Source organism: Chiloscyllium punctatum, chromosome 11 (genome assembly GCF_047496795.1).
Source record: "Chiloscyllium punctatum isolate Juve2018m chromosome 11, sChiPun1.3, whole genome shotgun sequence".
In the NCBI taxonomy this organism is placed as follows: domain Eukaryota; kingdom Metazoa; phylum Chordata; class Chondrichthyes; order Orectolobiformes; family Hemiscylliidae; genus Chiloscyllium; species Chiloscyllium punctatum.
Window position 1 is genome coordinate 116,686,449 of NC_092749.1, and position 17,506 is coordinate 116,703,954.

At 43.9% G+C, this 17,506-nt stretch overlaps 1 protein-coding gene across 15 annotated transcripts in view; it reads left to right on the forward strand.

Moving 5' to 3' along the window:
• Positions 1-17,506, forward strand: part of LOC140483389 (utrophin-like) — a 737,248-nt gene that overhangs the window by 351,743 nt on the left and 367,999 nt on the right. For all 15 annotated transcript variants that reach the window (XM_072581625.1, XM_072581633.1, XM_072581634.1 and 12 more), the window contains one exon: positions 5,170-5,342. In XM_072581625.1, the coding sequence (XP_072437726.1) occupies positions 5,170-5,342 (173 nt within the window). The remainder of the gene's footprint in view (positions 1-5,169; positions 5,343-17,506) is intronic.

Genomic DNA, 17,506 nt, shown 5'->3' on the forward strand with positions numbered 1-17,506 from the left:
AATTAGAGGGGGTCATTTCAGAACAGAAATGCGGAGACATTTCTTCAGCCAGAGAGTGGTGGGCCTGTGGAATTCATTGCCACGGAGTGCAGTGGAAGCTGGGATGCTAAATGTCTTCAAGGCCGAGATTGATAGGTTCTTGTTGTCTAGAGGAATTAAGGGCTACGGGGAGAATGCTGGTAAGTGGAGCTGAAATGCGCATCAGCCATGATTGAATGGCGGAGTGGACTCGATGGGCCGAATGGCCTTACTTCCACTCCTATGTCTTATGGTCTTATGGTCTTATAACCTTGACAACTGTCCTCTTTTACTGAAGAACCATGGTGACTACCCTCTTTTAAAGCAGAACCATGACAACTGCCCTCTTTTACTATAGAACCATGGCGACTGTCCTCTTTTACAGTCGAACCCTGGTGATTACCCTCTTTTACAGTAGAGCCAGGACGACTGTCCTCTTTTACAGTAGAACCATGGCAACTGTCCTCTTTTACAGTAGAACCATGGGGACTACCCCCTTTAACAGCAGAACCATGACGACAGTCCTCTCTTACAGTAGAACCATGGCAACTACCCTCTTTTACAATAGAACCATGGCAACAGTCCTCTCTTACAGTAGAACCATGGCGTCTATCCTCTTTTACAGTAGAACCATGGCGTCTACCCTCTTTTACAGTAGAACCAGGACAACCATCCTCTTTTACAGTAGAACCAAGGTGACTACCCTCTTTTACAGTAGGACCACGATGACTACACTCTTTTACAGTAGAACCATGGCAACTGTCCTCTTTTACACTAGAGCCATGGCGACAACCCTCTTTTAAAGTAGAATCATGACAACTGTTGTCTTTTACAGCAGAACCAGGGCAACTGTCCTTGTTTACAGTTGAACCATGGCGACAACCCTCTTTTACAGTAGAACCATAGTGTCTACCCTCTTTTACATTAGAACCATGGCGACAACCCTCTTTTACAGTAGAACCATGACGACTGCCCTCTTTTAAATCTTCAGTCTCTTGGGTTTGGAATTGAATGTGGAATAAGTGACACAGCACCTTTTATTCTGTGTTATTTTGAAAAGACAGCTGTACTATGGGTGATGAAAAGCTCCAAAGCTCAAACAGTCAAACTAGTTTAATGATTCTTGCAAATGGTAGTAATCCTAACCATAAGTTATGCTGTTTGGTCTGTTCTTGAAGAAAATGCACTTGAAATTTCTGCATGAAGATTCTTGGATGACATGAATGTTATAGTTGTGAAGCCATGACTTGATGAAGGAATTTCAGCTGTGTTTCATAACTGACAGAAGAACAGGCTTATTAATACTGAATATGGTCAGAAAGTTCTTACAGGAAGGAGTATCTAAAAGGTGACCTGCAGACCAAGGTAGTTTGATCTAATTAAGCTTTGTGTTTTTTTACTTCTCAGCTTTTTCAATTTGAAATGTATGCCCCTGAAAGTTTGGATTTTTTGGTGCTGGTGCCTTATTCATGACTAAATCAGAATTGTGGGTTGTTGATACCAACAACCTGAAATATCAGAACACTAATGGGAACATGGATTTGAATGTTGTGTATCTGAGGTGTCACTGATTTCACTTGTCTATTGAAAGCATGATACTCTGGCTGAGAAAAGGGACCAGATAGTCACCGATTAGTGGCTTTTTATCTCTTTGGTTCAAACCATCATGAAATATTACGAAATTCTCTTTACCAGTATGGATTAAAACTTCTGAGTGCTGGTAACCATTTCATAACCCAGATTTGAACATAAATGAGGTGTAATATTTTTAGACAAAAACAGAAATTGCTGGATAAGCTTAGCAGGTCCAATAGCATCTGTGCAGAGAAATCAGAGATAATGTTTTGGATCAAGTGGCATTCCTCGGAACTTACTGTAATATTTCTAAATTTTCAATCACATGTCCATCTTTTTTAGAAAGCTAATTGATATCTTTCCTAACAATAAGCTGCAAGTTTACTGGTTCATACTGGAAACTGCAAATCCAAACCTCTTGGAATGGTCATTCAGGAAACACCTGTTTAGTTCAGTTGTAAAGTGTTCATGGAACAAAATCCCTCCAGTGCAGAATAGTCATTTGGACCATCATATCTCCATGACCTTCCAAAGAGCATCCCACCCACACCTAGTCCCCTAGTCCGTAATGTCTCATTTCTATGCCAAATTCCATCTAACCTGCACAATTTTTGGACTATGGCTTGAAATCTGAGCACCTGGAGGAAACCCATGCAGACACGGGAAGAACATTCAAACTCCACGCAAACAGTTGCCTGAGGTGGAATTGAACCTAGGACTCCAGTGCATGAGTCAGCAGTGCTAACTATTGAGCCACCATATTGTGTTGGTGAAATTATCCACTTAGGCACTCTGGTGTTAGAGAATTCAGAATTAAATATGACAAATGGCAGATAATAACTTGCAATTGTCAATTTGTTTTGAGTAAGACAGCCTGAGTTCACTGTAGCTTTTGAAATGTTTCTCCTAAACTTGCATGCTAATGGTTTTTTTTCTTTTCTCATCTAATTCTGTACCAAATGCTAAGAGAGTTGAGTTTCCCGTTCTATACTGTTCTATGTTCAATCGGCTAATTTAGACCAGATGAGGGAATTCTAGTCTTTATGGCTTTAAAGTGTAATGGATAGGATCTTTTGTACCCCTCAGAGGGAACTTAGTAGGTTTTAATGTTGCAGTGTTGTGGCACAGTGGTAGTGGACTAACAGACTCCAGATTCTGATCCCACCTGCTCTGAACAGGTTGATTAGAGAAATAGATTAGTGTTGCAGTTTGAACATGTTTTGAAGGATGCTGCAGTGAAATATCTAAATTTCCATGTGGGAAAAACAAACATTTAGCTTTACGTTTGTCTGAATCAGCAATTTCCTGTATATTAATGTTTCCTTAGAATTTGTTCCTTACTCTGGATGTGACCAGTGTCAGGCGGGAGAGATGGAGATGATGTCAGCTTTTTATGATGAATTTAGTTGAAGCCTTGTGTGTGTTTTTTTTAATACAAGTACATTTGTAAAACTGAAAAGTTACTTTAGTTGCAGTTTTGCTTTGGATACATTTATTGAATTCATTTGCTCCAAGGTGCCACAGAAATACATTCTGTAAATTTTCATAGGTTGCTATGGATAATTAGATTAGATTAGTTTACAGTGTGGAAACAGGCCCTTCGGAACAACAAGTCCACACCGGCCAGCCGAAGCGTAACCCACCCATACCCCTACATTTACCCCTTCACCTAACACTACGGGCAACTTAGCATGGCCAATTCACTGACCTGCACATCTTTGGACTGTGGGAGGAAACCGGAGCACGCGGAGGAAACCCACGCAGACACTGGGAGAATGTGCAAACTCCACACAGTCAGTCACCTGAGGCGGGAATTGAACCCTAGAATCATTTTTCAAAGACACCACTCAGTTGTACACAGTTAAAAATCACACAGCACCAGGTTATATTTGGAAGCACACTAGCTTTTCTAGCGCTGCTTCTTCATCTGATGCAGGAGCGTCGCTCCGAAAGCTAGTGTGCTTCCAATTAAACCTGTTGGACTATAACCTGGTGTTGTATGATTTTTAACTTTGCACACCCCAGTCCAACACCGACATCTCCAAATCATGACCACTCAGTGGTGTTACTAATGACATCCAAAAATCATGATGCAGCTAGGACATGTGTGCCAATGTGACTGAAACATAAATGCAGGCCACTGATTTTCAAAAAAAAAAGAAAGAACTGCAGATATTAAAAATCTGGAACAAAAATGGAATTTCCTGAGAGGTAGGGAGAGGCTTAAAAGACTGTGACTGTTTTATTTGGAGTGTTGGAGGCTGATTTTATAGGGATTTATAAAATCATGAGGAGCATAGATAGGGTGAATAGACAAGGTATTTTCCTTGGGTGAGGGAGTCCAGAACTCAAGGGCATGGATTTATAGGTTTAGGGTAAGAGCAGAAAGATTTAAAAAGGACTTAAGGGGCAACTTTTTCACATGGATGGGAGTGTGTGTATGGAATGATCTGCCAGAGGCAGTGGTGGAGGCTGGTACAGTTACAACAGTTAAAAGACATCTGGGTGGGTATATGAATTGGAAGGATTTAGAGGGATATGGGCAAAGTGCTAGAAAATGGGACTAGATTAATATAGGATATCTGGTTGAACAAGTTGGACAAGTGTGTTTCCATGCTGTACATATCTATGACCCAGCAGGTCTGGCAGCATCTTTGGACAGAAAGTGGAGTTAACTGGGTTCTGGAGTATCTGGTTCACTGACACTTCTTCAGTTCTGATTAGTGACTTTTTAATCCCTTTTCTGTTCACTTTCATTCTTTGTTACTGATTTTCAAATTGATTTTCAAAAGATTGAAAATGCTCATATTTTTAAAGATGCTAACGATCAAACATTAGGTTTACAGGATCTGTTTGAGTTTCTCCTTTTGCAGAATATGGACATAATGGTTATAACTTGCTTTAACTGAAATGGTTAGATCTCGGATACTTCATAAAGAGAGGAAAATATGGTCATAGGTTGAGTTGACTGGAGCTTTAGCTGTCTAACTCTTAATATGCAAACCAATGCTAAAGCTGTCTGAGTGAACCAAGAAATTGGGGATGTATTAATGTGGGAATGGTAATTACGTAAGTGTGACATTTAATTTACTGGAGCTTCTGATATTTATATTCAATACAGTAATTGCTGAAGATTAAATGCATAAACTTTCTTCATTCAAAACCTGTGAAGGAATTATGCTTGCTTGATTCCAGCTCGACATTAATGTACTATTTTTCCTCATAAGAAAGTTCAACTGGTGTACAAACCATTGGTCTTGTTAGTTCATTTAGTATAGTACTTCAATTCATAGGTTACAGTTTGTTTGCTCTCAGGCAAAATGCTAAATCAAAGATAAATAATCAGAAGAATGTGCTTAAAAAATTTGTCCCTCACTTGTTGATGTTGTCTAGATCTGCTAGTGAAGAATATATTATGAATAGATAGTGTCTCTGAGCACCAGAGGTCATTCAGCTTTTATTTCAGTAGTTGGTTAATAAGATTGCAATATTTGTGTTGTCCAGTGTACCTTTGGTTTTCTAAATGTCCTTCACTGGTAGCAGCATAAATTAATTGACCATTTATATCTCTTCAAGAATATAAAGGACATGCTGGAGAAACTTGGAGACCAAATTGAAGATATTCATGAGAATCAGCCTGATGCCCTCCTTGAAGCTTCTGCAGCTGATGTTGTTCAAATAGGTGACACACTAACGCAGCTTCATGCACAATGGGATCGAGTGAATAGAATGTATAATGATCGCAAAAGGTAAGGAAGCAGTGCCATCTGTTGGCAGAGGGTCAGCAGGTTTACTTTCATGCCACTTTCATATTTGGGTGCTGTATAGATAATGTAATGAAAAATTGTAACAGTCTCTCGTGACCTTCAATTTAATTCAAAGAGCATGGAAACTTTGATAACTGTACGATTGATTTTGCCGTCAAGCTATATGTGTCAATGTTCTTAATCTGGAGAAGGGAAAAGATTCAATCTCTAAATGTGAGCTTGAATTTGTCCTGATGAGCAGCAAACTGCTGGTGAAATCCCAAATAGGGCTGAGAGAGTTTTATACATAACTGATGAGGAAACTCTGCACTCTGAGTTTGCTTGGTGACTCCTAATTAATCTAGCATTATATTGATTAACATTTGGAACATAGATCAGGATAGCACAGGATAGGGCTCTTCGGCCTATGATGTTGTGGCGAACATGGCACCAAATTAAATTAATCCCTGCTGCCTGTCCTTGGTCCATATCCCTGTATTTGTTGCTTATTCATAGGCTTATCTAAAAATCAATTAAACACCCCTATCACATGTTTCCACCTTCCGTGGTAGTGCGTTCCACACTCCTACTACTCTTTGTGTAAAACAAAAACTTGCCCCTCACATGTCCTTTGAACTTTCCCCCTCTCATCTTAAATGCTGGCCCCCTATTTTTAGGCATTTCAACTCTGGGAAAAAGATTCTGACTGTCAACCCTATCTATGCATCTCATAATTTTATAGACTTCATAGAACATAGAACATAGAAGAATACAGCGCAGTACAGGCCCTTCAGCCCTCGATGTTGCGCCGATCAAAGCCCACCTAACCTACACTAACCCACTATCCTCCATATACCTATCCAATGCCCGCTTAAATACCCATAAAGAGGGAGAGTCCACTACTGCTACTGGCAGGGCATTCCATGAACTTACGACTCGCTGAGTGAAGAACCTACCCCTAACATCAGTCCTATATCTACCCCCCCTTAATTTAAAGCTATGCCCCCTTGTAATAGCTGACTCCATACGTGGAAAAAGGTTCTCACTGTCAACCCTATCTAACCCCCTAATCATCTTGTACACCTCTATCAAATCACCCCTAAACCTTCTTTTCTCCAATGAAAACAACCCCAAGTGCCTCAGCCTTTCCTCATAGGATTTTCCTACCATACCAGGCAACATCCTGGTAAACTTCCTCTGCACCCGTTCCAGTGCCTCCACATCCTTCCTATAGTATGGCGACCAAAACTGCACACAATATTCCAGATGCGGCCGCACCAGAGTCTTATACAACTGCAGCATGACCTCAGGACTCCGGAACTCAATTCCTCTACCAATAAAAGCCAGTACGCCATATGCCTTCTTCACTGCACTATTTACCTGGGTGGCAACTTTCAGAGATCTGTGTACATGGACACCAAGATCCCTCTGCTCTTCCACACTACCAAGTAGTCTACCATTAGCCCAGTAATCCATCTTTTTATTACTCTTACCAAAGTGAATCACTTCACACTTAGCTACATTGAACTCCATTTGCCACCTTTCTGCCCAGCTCTGCAGCTTCTCTATATCCCGCTGTAACCTGCCATATCCTTCCTCACTGTCTACAACTCCTCCGACTTTCATATCATCCGCAAACTTGCTCACCCAACCTTCTAACCCTTCCTCCAGGTCATTTATAAAAATGACAAACAGCAATGGTCCCAAAACAGATCCTTGCGGAACACCGCTAGTGACGGCACTCCAAGATGAACCTTTGCCATCAACTACTACCCTCTGTCTTCTTCCAGAGAGCCAATTCCTAATCCAAACCTCCAACTCACCCTCTATGCCATATCTCTGTATTTTCTGCAGTAGCCTACCATGGGGGACCTTATCAAACACCTTACTAAAATCCATATATACCACATCTACCGCTTTCCCCTCATCTACCTCCTTAGTCACCTTCTCAAAGAATTCAATAAGGTTTGTGAGGCACGACCTGCCCTTCACAAAACCATGCTGACTATCCTTGATCACATCATTCTTATCCAGATGTGCATAAATCCTATCCCTTACAATTCTCTCTAAGACTTTGCGCACAACAGAAGTGAAACTCACTGGCCTATAGTTACTAGGATTATCCCTACTCCCCTTCTTGAACAAGGGAACCACGTTTGCTAGCCTCCAGTCCTCTGGCACTACTCCTGTCGACAAAGAGGACACAAAAATCAAGGCCAATGGCTCTGCAATCTCCTCCCTTGCTTCCCAGAGAATCCTAGGATAAATGCCATCAGGCCCAGGGGACTTATCTATTTTCACTCTTGCCAGAATTTCCAACACCTCTTCTCTACATATCTCAAAGCCATCCATTTACTTATTCGTGCCTCAGTATTCATATCGACAACAATGTCCTGTTCCTGAGTGAATACTGACGAAAAGTATTCATTCAGTGCCTCCCCAATCTCTTCAGCCTCCACACGCAACTTCCCATTACTATCCTTGATTGGACCTATTCCTTCCCTAGTCATTCTTTTATTCCTAACATACCTATAGAAAGCCTTAGGGTTTTCCCTAATCCTACCAACTAAGGACCTTTCATGTCCCCTCCTTGCTGCTCTTAGCTCTCTCTTCAGGTCCTTCCGGGCTACCTTATAACTCTCAATTGCCCCTATTGAACCTTCACGCCTCATCTTTACAAAGGCCGCCCTCTTCCATTTAACAAGGGATTCCAACTCCTTATTAAACCACGGCTCCCTCACACGACCCTTTCCTCCCTGCCTGATAGGTACGAACTTATCAAGGACACTCAATAGTTGCTCCTTGAACAAGATCCACATATCAATTACGCTCTTGCCTTGGAATCTACTTTTCCAATCCACACATCCTAAGTCATGCCTCAACGCATCATAATTTCCCTGCCCCCAGCTATAACTCTTGCCCTGTAGTACACACTTATCCCTCTCCATCACTAGAGTAAAAATCACCGAATTGTGGTCACTGTCCCCAAAGTGCTCACCTACCTCTAGTTCTAATACCTGGCCTGGTTCGTTACCCAGAACCAAATCCAGTATGGCCTCACCTCTTGTTGGCTTATCTACATATTGTGTCAGGAAACTCTCCTGCACACATTGCACAAACACTGACCCATCTAACGAACTTGAGCTATAGCTTTCCCAATCAATATCAGGAAAGTTAAAGTCTCCCATAACAATCACCCTATTACTGTCACTCTTCTCCTGAATCATCTTCGCAATCCTTTCTTCAACGATTCTAGGACTATTAGGAGGCCTGTAAAAGACTCCTAACAGGGTGACCTCACCTCTCCTATTCCTAACCTCAACCTAAACTACCTCAGATGGCAAATCTTCGTCCATCTTCCTTTCCACCGCTGTAATACTATCTTTGACAAGCAAAGCCACACCCCCCCCTCTTTTGCCTCCACCTCTGACCCTACTAAAACATTTAAACCCTGGAACCTGCAACAGCCAATCCTGTCCCTGATCTAGCCACGTCTCCGTAATAGCCACAACATCGAAGTCCCAGGTACCAACCCACGCTGCGAGTTCACCTACCTTATTTCGTATACTTCTGGCATTAAAGTATACACACTTCAAGCCACTCTTCTGTTTACAGGCACCCTCCTTTAAGATTGATGCCATATTCCTAACCTCCCTACACTCCAGGTCCTGCACCCTAAAGCTACAGTCTGGGTTCCCATGCCCCTGCAGAGTTAGTTTAAACCCCCCCCAAGAGCACTAGCAAACCTCCCCCCAAGGATACTGGTGCCCCTCAGGTTCAGGTGCAGACCATCCTGTTTATAGAGGTCCCACCTTCCCCAGAAAGAACCCCAGTTATCCAAGTACCGAAATCCCTCCCTCCTGCACCATCCCTGTAGCCACGCATTTAACTCTTCTCTCTCCCTATTCCTCGACTCTCTATCACGTGGCACGGGTAACAAACCAGAGACAACAACTCTGTTCGTTCTAACTCTGAGCTTCCAACCTAGCTCCCTAAAAGCCTGTCTAACATCCTCAGCACTCCTCCTACCTATGTCATTGGTGCCAATATGGACCACGACTTCAGGCTGCTCTCCCTCCCCCTTAAGGACCCGGAAAACACGATCAGAGACATCACGTACCCTTGCACCTGGGAGGCAACATACCAAACGTGAGTCTCTCTCGTTCCCACAAAACCGCCTATCTGTGCCCCGAACTATCGAGTCCCCAATTATTATTGCTCTGCTCCTCTCCACCCTTCCCTTCTCAGTAGCGGGGACAGGCTCCGTGCCAGAGGCCTGAGCCCCATTACTTACCCCTGGTAAGTCGTCCCCCCCACAAGTATCTAAAACGGTATACTTGTTCTTGAGGGGAACGACCACAGGGGGTCCCTGCACTGGCTGCTTCCTCCCAGTCCCCCTCACTGTCACCCATCACTTCCTTCAAGTCTCTCCTTAGCCTCTGCCACTCCAGAGTAAATAGCATGAGTTTTTCTAACCTCTTCTTATAATTCATACTCTCTAATCCAGGCAGCATCCTGGTAAACCTCTTCTGCATTCTCTCCCAAGCTTCCACATCTTCCAAACCAAAGTCTTATAAAGCTGCAACATGACATCCTGAGTCTTGTACTCAATTCTCTGACCAATAAAAGCAAGCATGCTATATGCCTGTTTCAACACCCTATCTACTTGTGTGGCCACATTCAGGGAGCTATGGACTGGAATCCTAAGAACTCTCTGTACATCAGAGTAGATAAGGGTCCTGCCATTAACCGTATGCTTTTCCTTAACATTTGATCTCCCAAAGCGCAGCGCCTTACACTTAGACAGATTATTTCTGCAACTGATCTATGTCCTGCTGAATCCTTTGACAACCTTCTACACGATCCACAACTCTACCGATCTTTGTAATGTCTGCAAACTTACTAACCCACCCATCTACATTTTCATCCAAGTCATTTATATGTATAGCAAACAGTAGAGGTTCCAGTACGGAGCCCTGCGGATCACCACTAGTCACAGACCTCCAGCCTGAAAAACAACTTCCCCCCACTACCCTCTGCCTTCTCTGGGGAAGCCAACTTTGTGAAAAGAAGAACAACATTAACTACTAGCTAGTTCTCCTGGAACTCTGCAGTGACAAATGACGATATAGAGATCTTGGTCAAGGACCCAATAATTTCCTCTCTCACCTCTCTCAGTAACCTGGTGTAGATAACATTGTACCCTGGGGACTTATCCACATTAATGCTCTTCAAGAGACCCAACCCCACTTCTTTCTCAATCTCAAAATGCCTTAGATTATTAGCATGCAACACACAAATCTTACTGTCCACCATATCCTCCTTCTGGTGAAGACTGGCTCAAAGTACTATTTTAGGATTTCACCCACATCCTCTGCCTCCAAGCACACGTTCCTTCCTTTATCCTTGAGTGGTCCTCCCTGCTCCCTAGTTATCCTCTTGTTTATAATGTATCTATAAAATGCCTTGGGATTCTCTTTTACCCTACTTGCCAAGGTCATTTCATGGCCCCTTCTTGCTCTCCTAATTCCCTGCTTAAAATCTTCCCTGCTTTCATTGGCCCCATCTGATTTTAGCTTTTTTAAACCTTATATATGTTTTTTTCCTTTTATCTAAATTCATGATATCCCTCATTATCCAAAGGTCCCTTATCTTGACATCCTTGTTCATAAGTTACAGGGGCCTCATTCCTGATGAAGGGCTTATGCCCGCAATGTTGATTATCCTGCTCCTTGGATGCTGCCTGACTGGCTGTGCTTTTCCAGCATCACACTCTTGACTCTGATCTCCAGCATCTGCAGTCCTTACCTTCTCCTACGGGGAGAATTAGGCTATTTGGCCCATTAGGTCGACTCTGCCATTCAATCATGGCTGATATGCTCCTCACCCTAATTTTCCTGCCTTCTCCCCTTAACCTTTCAAACCATTATCAATTAAAAATCTGTGGTAACTCCTCCTTAAATTTACTCACTGTTCCAGCATACACTGCACTTTGGGGTAGCGAATTCCACAGATTCTCAACCCTTTGGGAGAATAGTTTCTCTTCAACTCTGTTTTAAATTTGCTACCCCTTATCTAAGACTACCTCATCCTAGAATGCCTCAAAAGAGAAAGCATCTGCGCCACATCAATTTTATCCATACCTTATATCATCTTGAGTACCTCAATTTGATTTTCCCTCATTCATTCTTCTAAATTCCAGAGAGTATAGGCCTAAACTGTTCAATCTCTGTTCATATGACAAACCCCTCATCTCTTGGATCAATCTAGTGAATCTCCTCTGAACTGCCTCCGATGCCACTACATCTTTCTCAAATAAAGGGACCAAAATTGTGCGTAATATTTCAGGTGCAGTCTCACCAATGCCTTGCATAGTTACAACAATACTTCTTTATTTTTATATTCTATTTGTTTAGCTATAAAAGCCAACAGTGGAGGAACGCTCCAGTGGATGAGTGCAGGTGTAACATTCTTCCTGATTAGTAATGCAACTTCTCCACCTGCTTTGCCTTCCTCTCTGTCTCATCTAAAACATCTCTGTCCTTCCTTTCCGATTTACTGGTCCTAACATGTACTTTTCCCTCAATTCCTCCACTTGCTGCCCTGCTGCTCTGATTCCCAGCCCCCTGCCACTCTAAACCCTCCCAGTTAGCTCTAGCGAACCTCCCTGTGATGATATTTGTTCCCCTCCAGTATAGATGCAACCCGTCCCTCTTGTACAAGTCACTTCTGCCCCAAAAGAGTTCCCAATGATCCAAGAACCTGTAATCCTCCTTCTTGCACCAGTACCTTAGCTGCACATTCACTTCTCCTATCTTTCTATTCTTTGCCTCATTGGCATGTGGCAGTGGTAGTAACTTGGCGATTACCAGCCTCATTCCTGATTGCCTTTACTCACTACTCAGGACCTCATCCCTCATTCTGCCTATGTCATTGGTGCCAATGTGCACAACAGCTCTGGTTGCTTACCCTCCCTCTTAAGAATTTCGTTCATCCGCTGCAAGGGATGCAGGCACCGGGGAGACAACACAAGTTCCTGTTGTTTCAAATGCGGCCCCACATACGTCTGCCTGTGCCTTTAACTATCGAGTCTCCAACCATAATTGCTCGCTTGGATCTTGCCTGACTCTGCTCTACAACAGAACCATTTGTGGTTATGCAGCCTGGCTGCTGCTGTTATACTCCCCTGAGAGGCTGAAGAAACTTTATCATAGAATTGCAATCCAGATCTAAACAGGTTATTTCAAGTATTAACCTCATTCCTCTGCAGTACTTTGGTATTTAAAATAACCTAATTGCAGGACACATACTTTGCTTTTGTGGCTAATATGTGGTAAGAAAGATCATTCTGGGTATTAATTTTTAAACTGTAAGGAAGTTGGGTTTGTTTCCTTTGAAGAAGAGGGGGCTTGGAGATAATATTATTGCATCCTTTTAAGATTATGAAAGGAATAATGATAAATGACAAGTAACCTTCACATAGCGTAACTGCCAGGCAATGACGATCTGCAACAAGTGTGAATCTGTTCATCTCCTTTGATGTTCGATGGCATTACCATCACATAATCCTTTACTATCAGCATCCTGGAAATTATGATTGAACAGAAATTGAACTGGACCAGATATATATATACTGTGATTACAACAGCAGGTCAGAGGCTATGCTTACTGTAGAATGTAACCAGTCTCCTGTCTCCACAGTACCTGTTCATCATTTACAAGGTAAAATCCATTAGTGTGATGGAATGCTCTGCAGTTGTCTTTTTCTGAGAATGGGGGTTTTCAAGAGTAGGGGGCATATTTGTAAGGTGAGAGAAGAGAGATTTAAAAAAAACATGAGCGGCAAAGTTTTTTCCACAGAGGGTGGTTTGCATGTGGAATGAACTGCCTGAGGGAGTAGTGGATGTAGGTACAATTACAACATTTAAAGACCTTTGGATGGATACATGAATAGGAAAGGTATGGAGGGATATGGGCCAGGAGTAGGAAGGTGGGACTAGTTTAGTTTGGGATTATGATTGGCATGGACTGTTTGGACTGAAAGCTCTGTTTCCGTGCTGTGTGATACTGACTTGTCTGATTGGGTACAGCTCCAGCAACATTTGAGAAGCTCATCACTATCAAATTAAGATCATAGTTTATGTTAGATGTTTATTAAAGTCTCTCAGGAACAGAAACTAGTTGAAGAAAATAGCATCTAGTGAATGCATAGAAATTTGCTGAAAGGAAACTGGTTGCTGTTGAGCAAGAAGTGTTAGTGTGGAGCTATTAGAACTTTTCACTGAGGTTTGGGAACTTGTAAGGATTTTGTTGTGGAAAACAGGGTGGTGTGAGCTTGAATTCTTTTTTGAATGTTTATCATGAATCCAACTTTTTTTGACCAATGTAATATATTTTATAATAGCCCATGTAAAGTAATTTAATAAATGTTTTATTCCTTGTGTTAAAAGTACATTGACAGACTCATGTGAATATATTCAGTAAATATCTCCCTGGTTTAGAAAAGAAATTGGGATCTATCAAGCCAGGTTTTATTGTGGGATCTGACCTGTCCAGCATTGAAATCAGCTAGGATATTGTAAGATGTTTTATATTTCAATAAACTCATCTTTCATTCTTTGAAATTCTAATGAGCATAGACCTAAGTTGTTGAATTTTTCTTCTTAGAATAACCATTTTATCCCAGGCACGAATCAAGTAGGAACACACATTAAATGCTAGGACTAAAGAGTTGGCAACAAAGTGCAGAAGTTTGAGAGCCTTTGGTGAACTTAGCCCCTCGCAAAATCCCAGTGAATTTACACTGAAACTGTTCTAGTTTTTTCATATAACTAACCAATATGCTAGGCACTAGAAGCAATGTCCAGCTGTGGCCTAAACTAAATAGTACTAAAGCTGAAAATATGTTGCTGGAAAAGCGCAGCAGGTCAGGCAGCATCCAAGGAGAATCGACGTTTTGGGCATGAGCCCTTCTTCAGGAATGAGGAAAGTGTGCCAAGCAGGCTAAGATAAAAGGTAGGGAGGAGAGACTTGGGGGAGGGGCGTTGGAAATGCGATAGGTGGAAGGAGGTTAAGGTGAGGGTGATAGGCTGGAGTGGGGGTGGGGCAGAGAGGTCAGGAAGAAGATTGCAGGTTAGGAAGGTGGTGCTGAGTTCGAGGGTTGGGACTGAGACAAGGTGGGGGGAGGGGAAATGAGGAAACTGGAGAAATCTAAGTTCATCCCTTGTGGTTGGAGGGTTCCTAGGCGGAAGATGAGGTGCTCTTCCTCCAGCCATTGTGTTGCTATGGTCTGGCGATGGAGGAGTCCAAGGACCTGCATGTCCTTGGTGGAGTGGGAGGGGGAGTTGAAGTGTTGAGCCATGGGGTGGTTGGGTTGGTTGGTCTGGGTGTCCCAGAGGTGTTCTCTGAAGCGTTCCGCAAGTAGGCTGCCACATCGGGTGCAGCGAATGCAGTAAATGATGTGTGTGGAGGTGCAGGTGAATTTGTGGCGGATATGGAAGGATCCCTTGGGGCCTTGGAGAGAAGTAAGGGGGAGGTGTGGGCGCAAGTTTTGCTTTTCTTGCGGTTGCAGGGGAAGGTGCCGGGAGTGGAGGTTGGGTTGGTGGGGGTTGTGGAACTGACGAGGGAGTCACGGAGGGAGTGGTCTTTTCGGAACGCTGAGAGGGGAGGGGAGGGAAATATATCAGTGGCGGTGGGGTCCGTTTGGAGGTGGCGGAAATGAGGACGGATGATACGATGTGTATAGAGGTTGGTGGGGTGGTAGGTGAGGACCAGTGGGGTTCTGTCCTGGTGGCGATTGGAGGGGTGGGGCTTAAGGGTGGAGGAGTGGGAAGTGGAGGAGATGCGGTGGAGAGCATCGTCGACCACATCTGGGGGGAAGTTGCGGTCTTTGAAGAAAGAGGCCATCTGGGTTGTTCGGTATTGGAACTGGTGCTCCTGGGAGCAGATGTGGCGGAGATGAAGGAATTGGGAATATGGGATGGCGTTTTTACAGGGGGCAGGGTGGGAGGAGGTGTAGTCTAGGTAGCTGTGGGAGTCGGTCGGTTTATAGTAAATGTCCGTGTTGATTTGGTTGCCCGAGATAGAAATGGAAAGGTCTAGGAAGGGGAGGGAGGAGTCTGAGATGGTCCAGGTAAATTTGAGTTTGGGGTGGAAGGTGTTGGTACAGTGGATGACCTGTTCAACCTCGTCGTGGGAGCACGAGGTAGCGCCGATACAGTCATCGATGTAGCGGAGGAAAAGGTGTGGTGTGGTGCCAGTGCAGCTGTGGAAGATGGACTGTTCCACATATCCTATGAAGAGGCAGGCATAGCTGGGGCCCAAGCAAGTGCCCATGGCTCCTCCTTTGGTTTGGAGGAAGTGGGAGGATTGGAAAGAGAAGTTGTTCAGAGTGAGGACCAGTTCAGTCAGTAGAAGGAGGGTGTCAGTGGAAGGGTACTGGTTGGTACGGCAGGAAAGGAAGAAGTGGAGGGCTTTGAGTCCTTCGTGATGGGGGATGGAGGTGTACAGGGACTGGATGTCCATGGTGAAGATAAGGCGTTGGGGACCAGGGAAGCGAAAATCATGGCGGAGGTGGAGAGCGTGGGTGGTGTCCCGAATGTAGGCGGGGAGTTCTTGGACTAAGGGGGACTGGATCGTGTCGAGGTATGTAGAGATAAGTTCGGTGGGGCAGGAGCAGGCTGAGACAATGGGTCGGCCGGAGCAGTCAGGTTTGTGGATGTTGAACAGGAGGTAGAAATGCACCTGTGCGGGGTTGTGGGACTATGAGGTTGGAGGCGGTGGATGGGAGATCCCCTGAGGTGATGAGGTTATGAATGGTTTGGTGGTGGGAGGTGGGGTCATGGTCAAGGGGGCAGTAGGAGGAGGTGTCCGCGAGCTGGCATCTAGCCTCAGCGATGTAAAGATTGGTGCGCCAAACTGCCACTGCGCCTCCCTTGTCTGCCGGTTTGATAGTGAGGTTGGGGTTGGAACGGAGGGAGTGGAGGGCTGCACGCTCCAAGGGTGAGAGGTTGGAGTGGGTGAGAGGGGTGGAGAGGTTGAGGCGGTTAACAGACTTGCAAAGATCAGGACAACACACTCACAGACTTGCAAAGGCTACCTACATTCCCTGCAATCAGCCCTACCCGAGCTCAGGATAACACTCTCAGACTTGCAAAAGACCTTGGTCAGTCCCAACCCTCGAACTCAGCACCACCTTCCTAACCTGCAATCTTCTTCCTGACCTCTCTGCCCCCACCCCCACTCCGGCCTATCACCCTCATCTTAACCTTCTTCCACCTATCGCATTTCCAATGCTCCTCCCCCAAGTCCCTCCTCCCTACCTTTTATCTTAGCCTGCTTGGCACACTTTCCTCATTCCTGAAGAAGGGCTCATGCCCAAAACGTTGATTCTCCTGCTCCTTGGCTGCTGCCTGACCTGCTGCGCTTTTCCAGCAACACATTTTCAGCTCTGATCTCCAACATCTGCAGTCCTCACTTTCTCTTAAACAGTACTAAACCAAAAAGTATTAGTGACTTGGGTGAGGAAAATGAATGTGCTATTGTCAAGTTTGTGAATGACTCAAAAATAGGTGGGAAGGTATGTGGTGAGGATGACGCTGAATCTACAGAGGGATGTAGATTGGTTAAGTGATTGGACAAAAGCTTAGCAGTTGGAATATAATGTGGGGGAAATGTGAGTTGATGCGCTTTGGAAGGAAAAGTAGAGGAGCTGAATGTTATTTAAATGGAGAAAGACAATAGAAATGTGTGGAATACAGGAATTTTGGGAGTCCTCATGCTTGAATCATGCATCTAGTTTCAGCTGGTAGTGGGAAAAGCAAATGGAATGTTGGCCTTTATTTCAAATGAAATAAGTATAAAAATAGGGAAGGTTTGTTACAAGGCACTAATCAGCTCACACCTGGTAATCAGTAAAACAGTTTTGGGTCCCTTATCTAAGGAAAGATATTTTAGCATTGGAGGCAGTGCAGAAAATGTTCACTAGGCTGATACCAGGTATGGAGTATGGATGGCCCCTCTTATGAGGAATTAAGTATATAGGATTCTTAATGGGCATGACAGGGTAAATGCTGAGCAAATGTTTCCCCTCATGGGCAAGTCTAAAAATGGAGGGCATTGTCTCAGAAAAACAGGATGCCAATTTAAGACTGAGATGAGGCGGAATT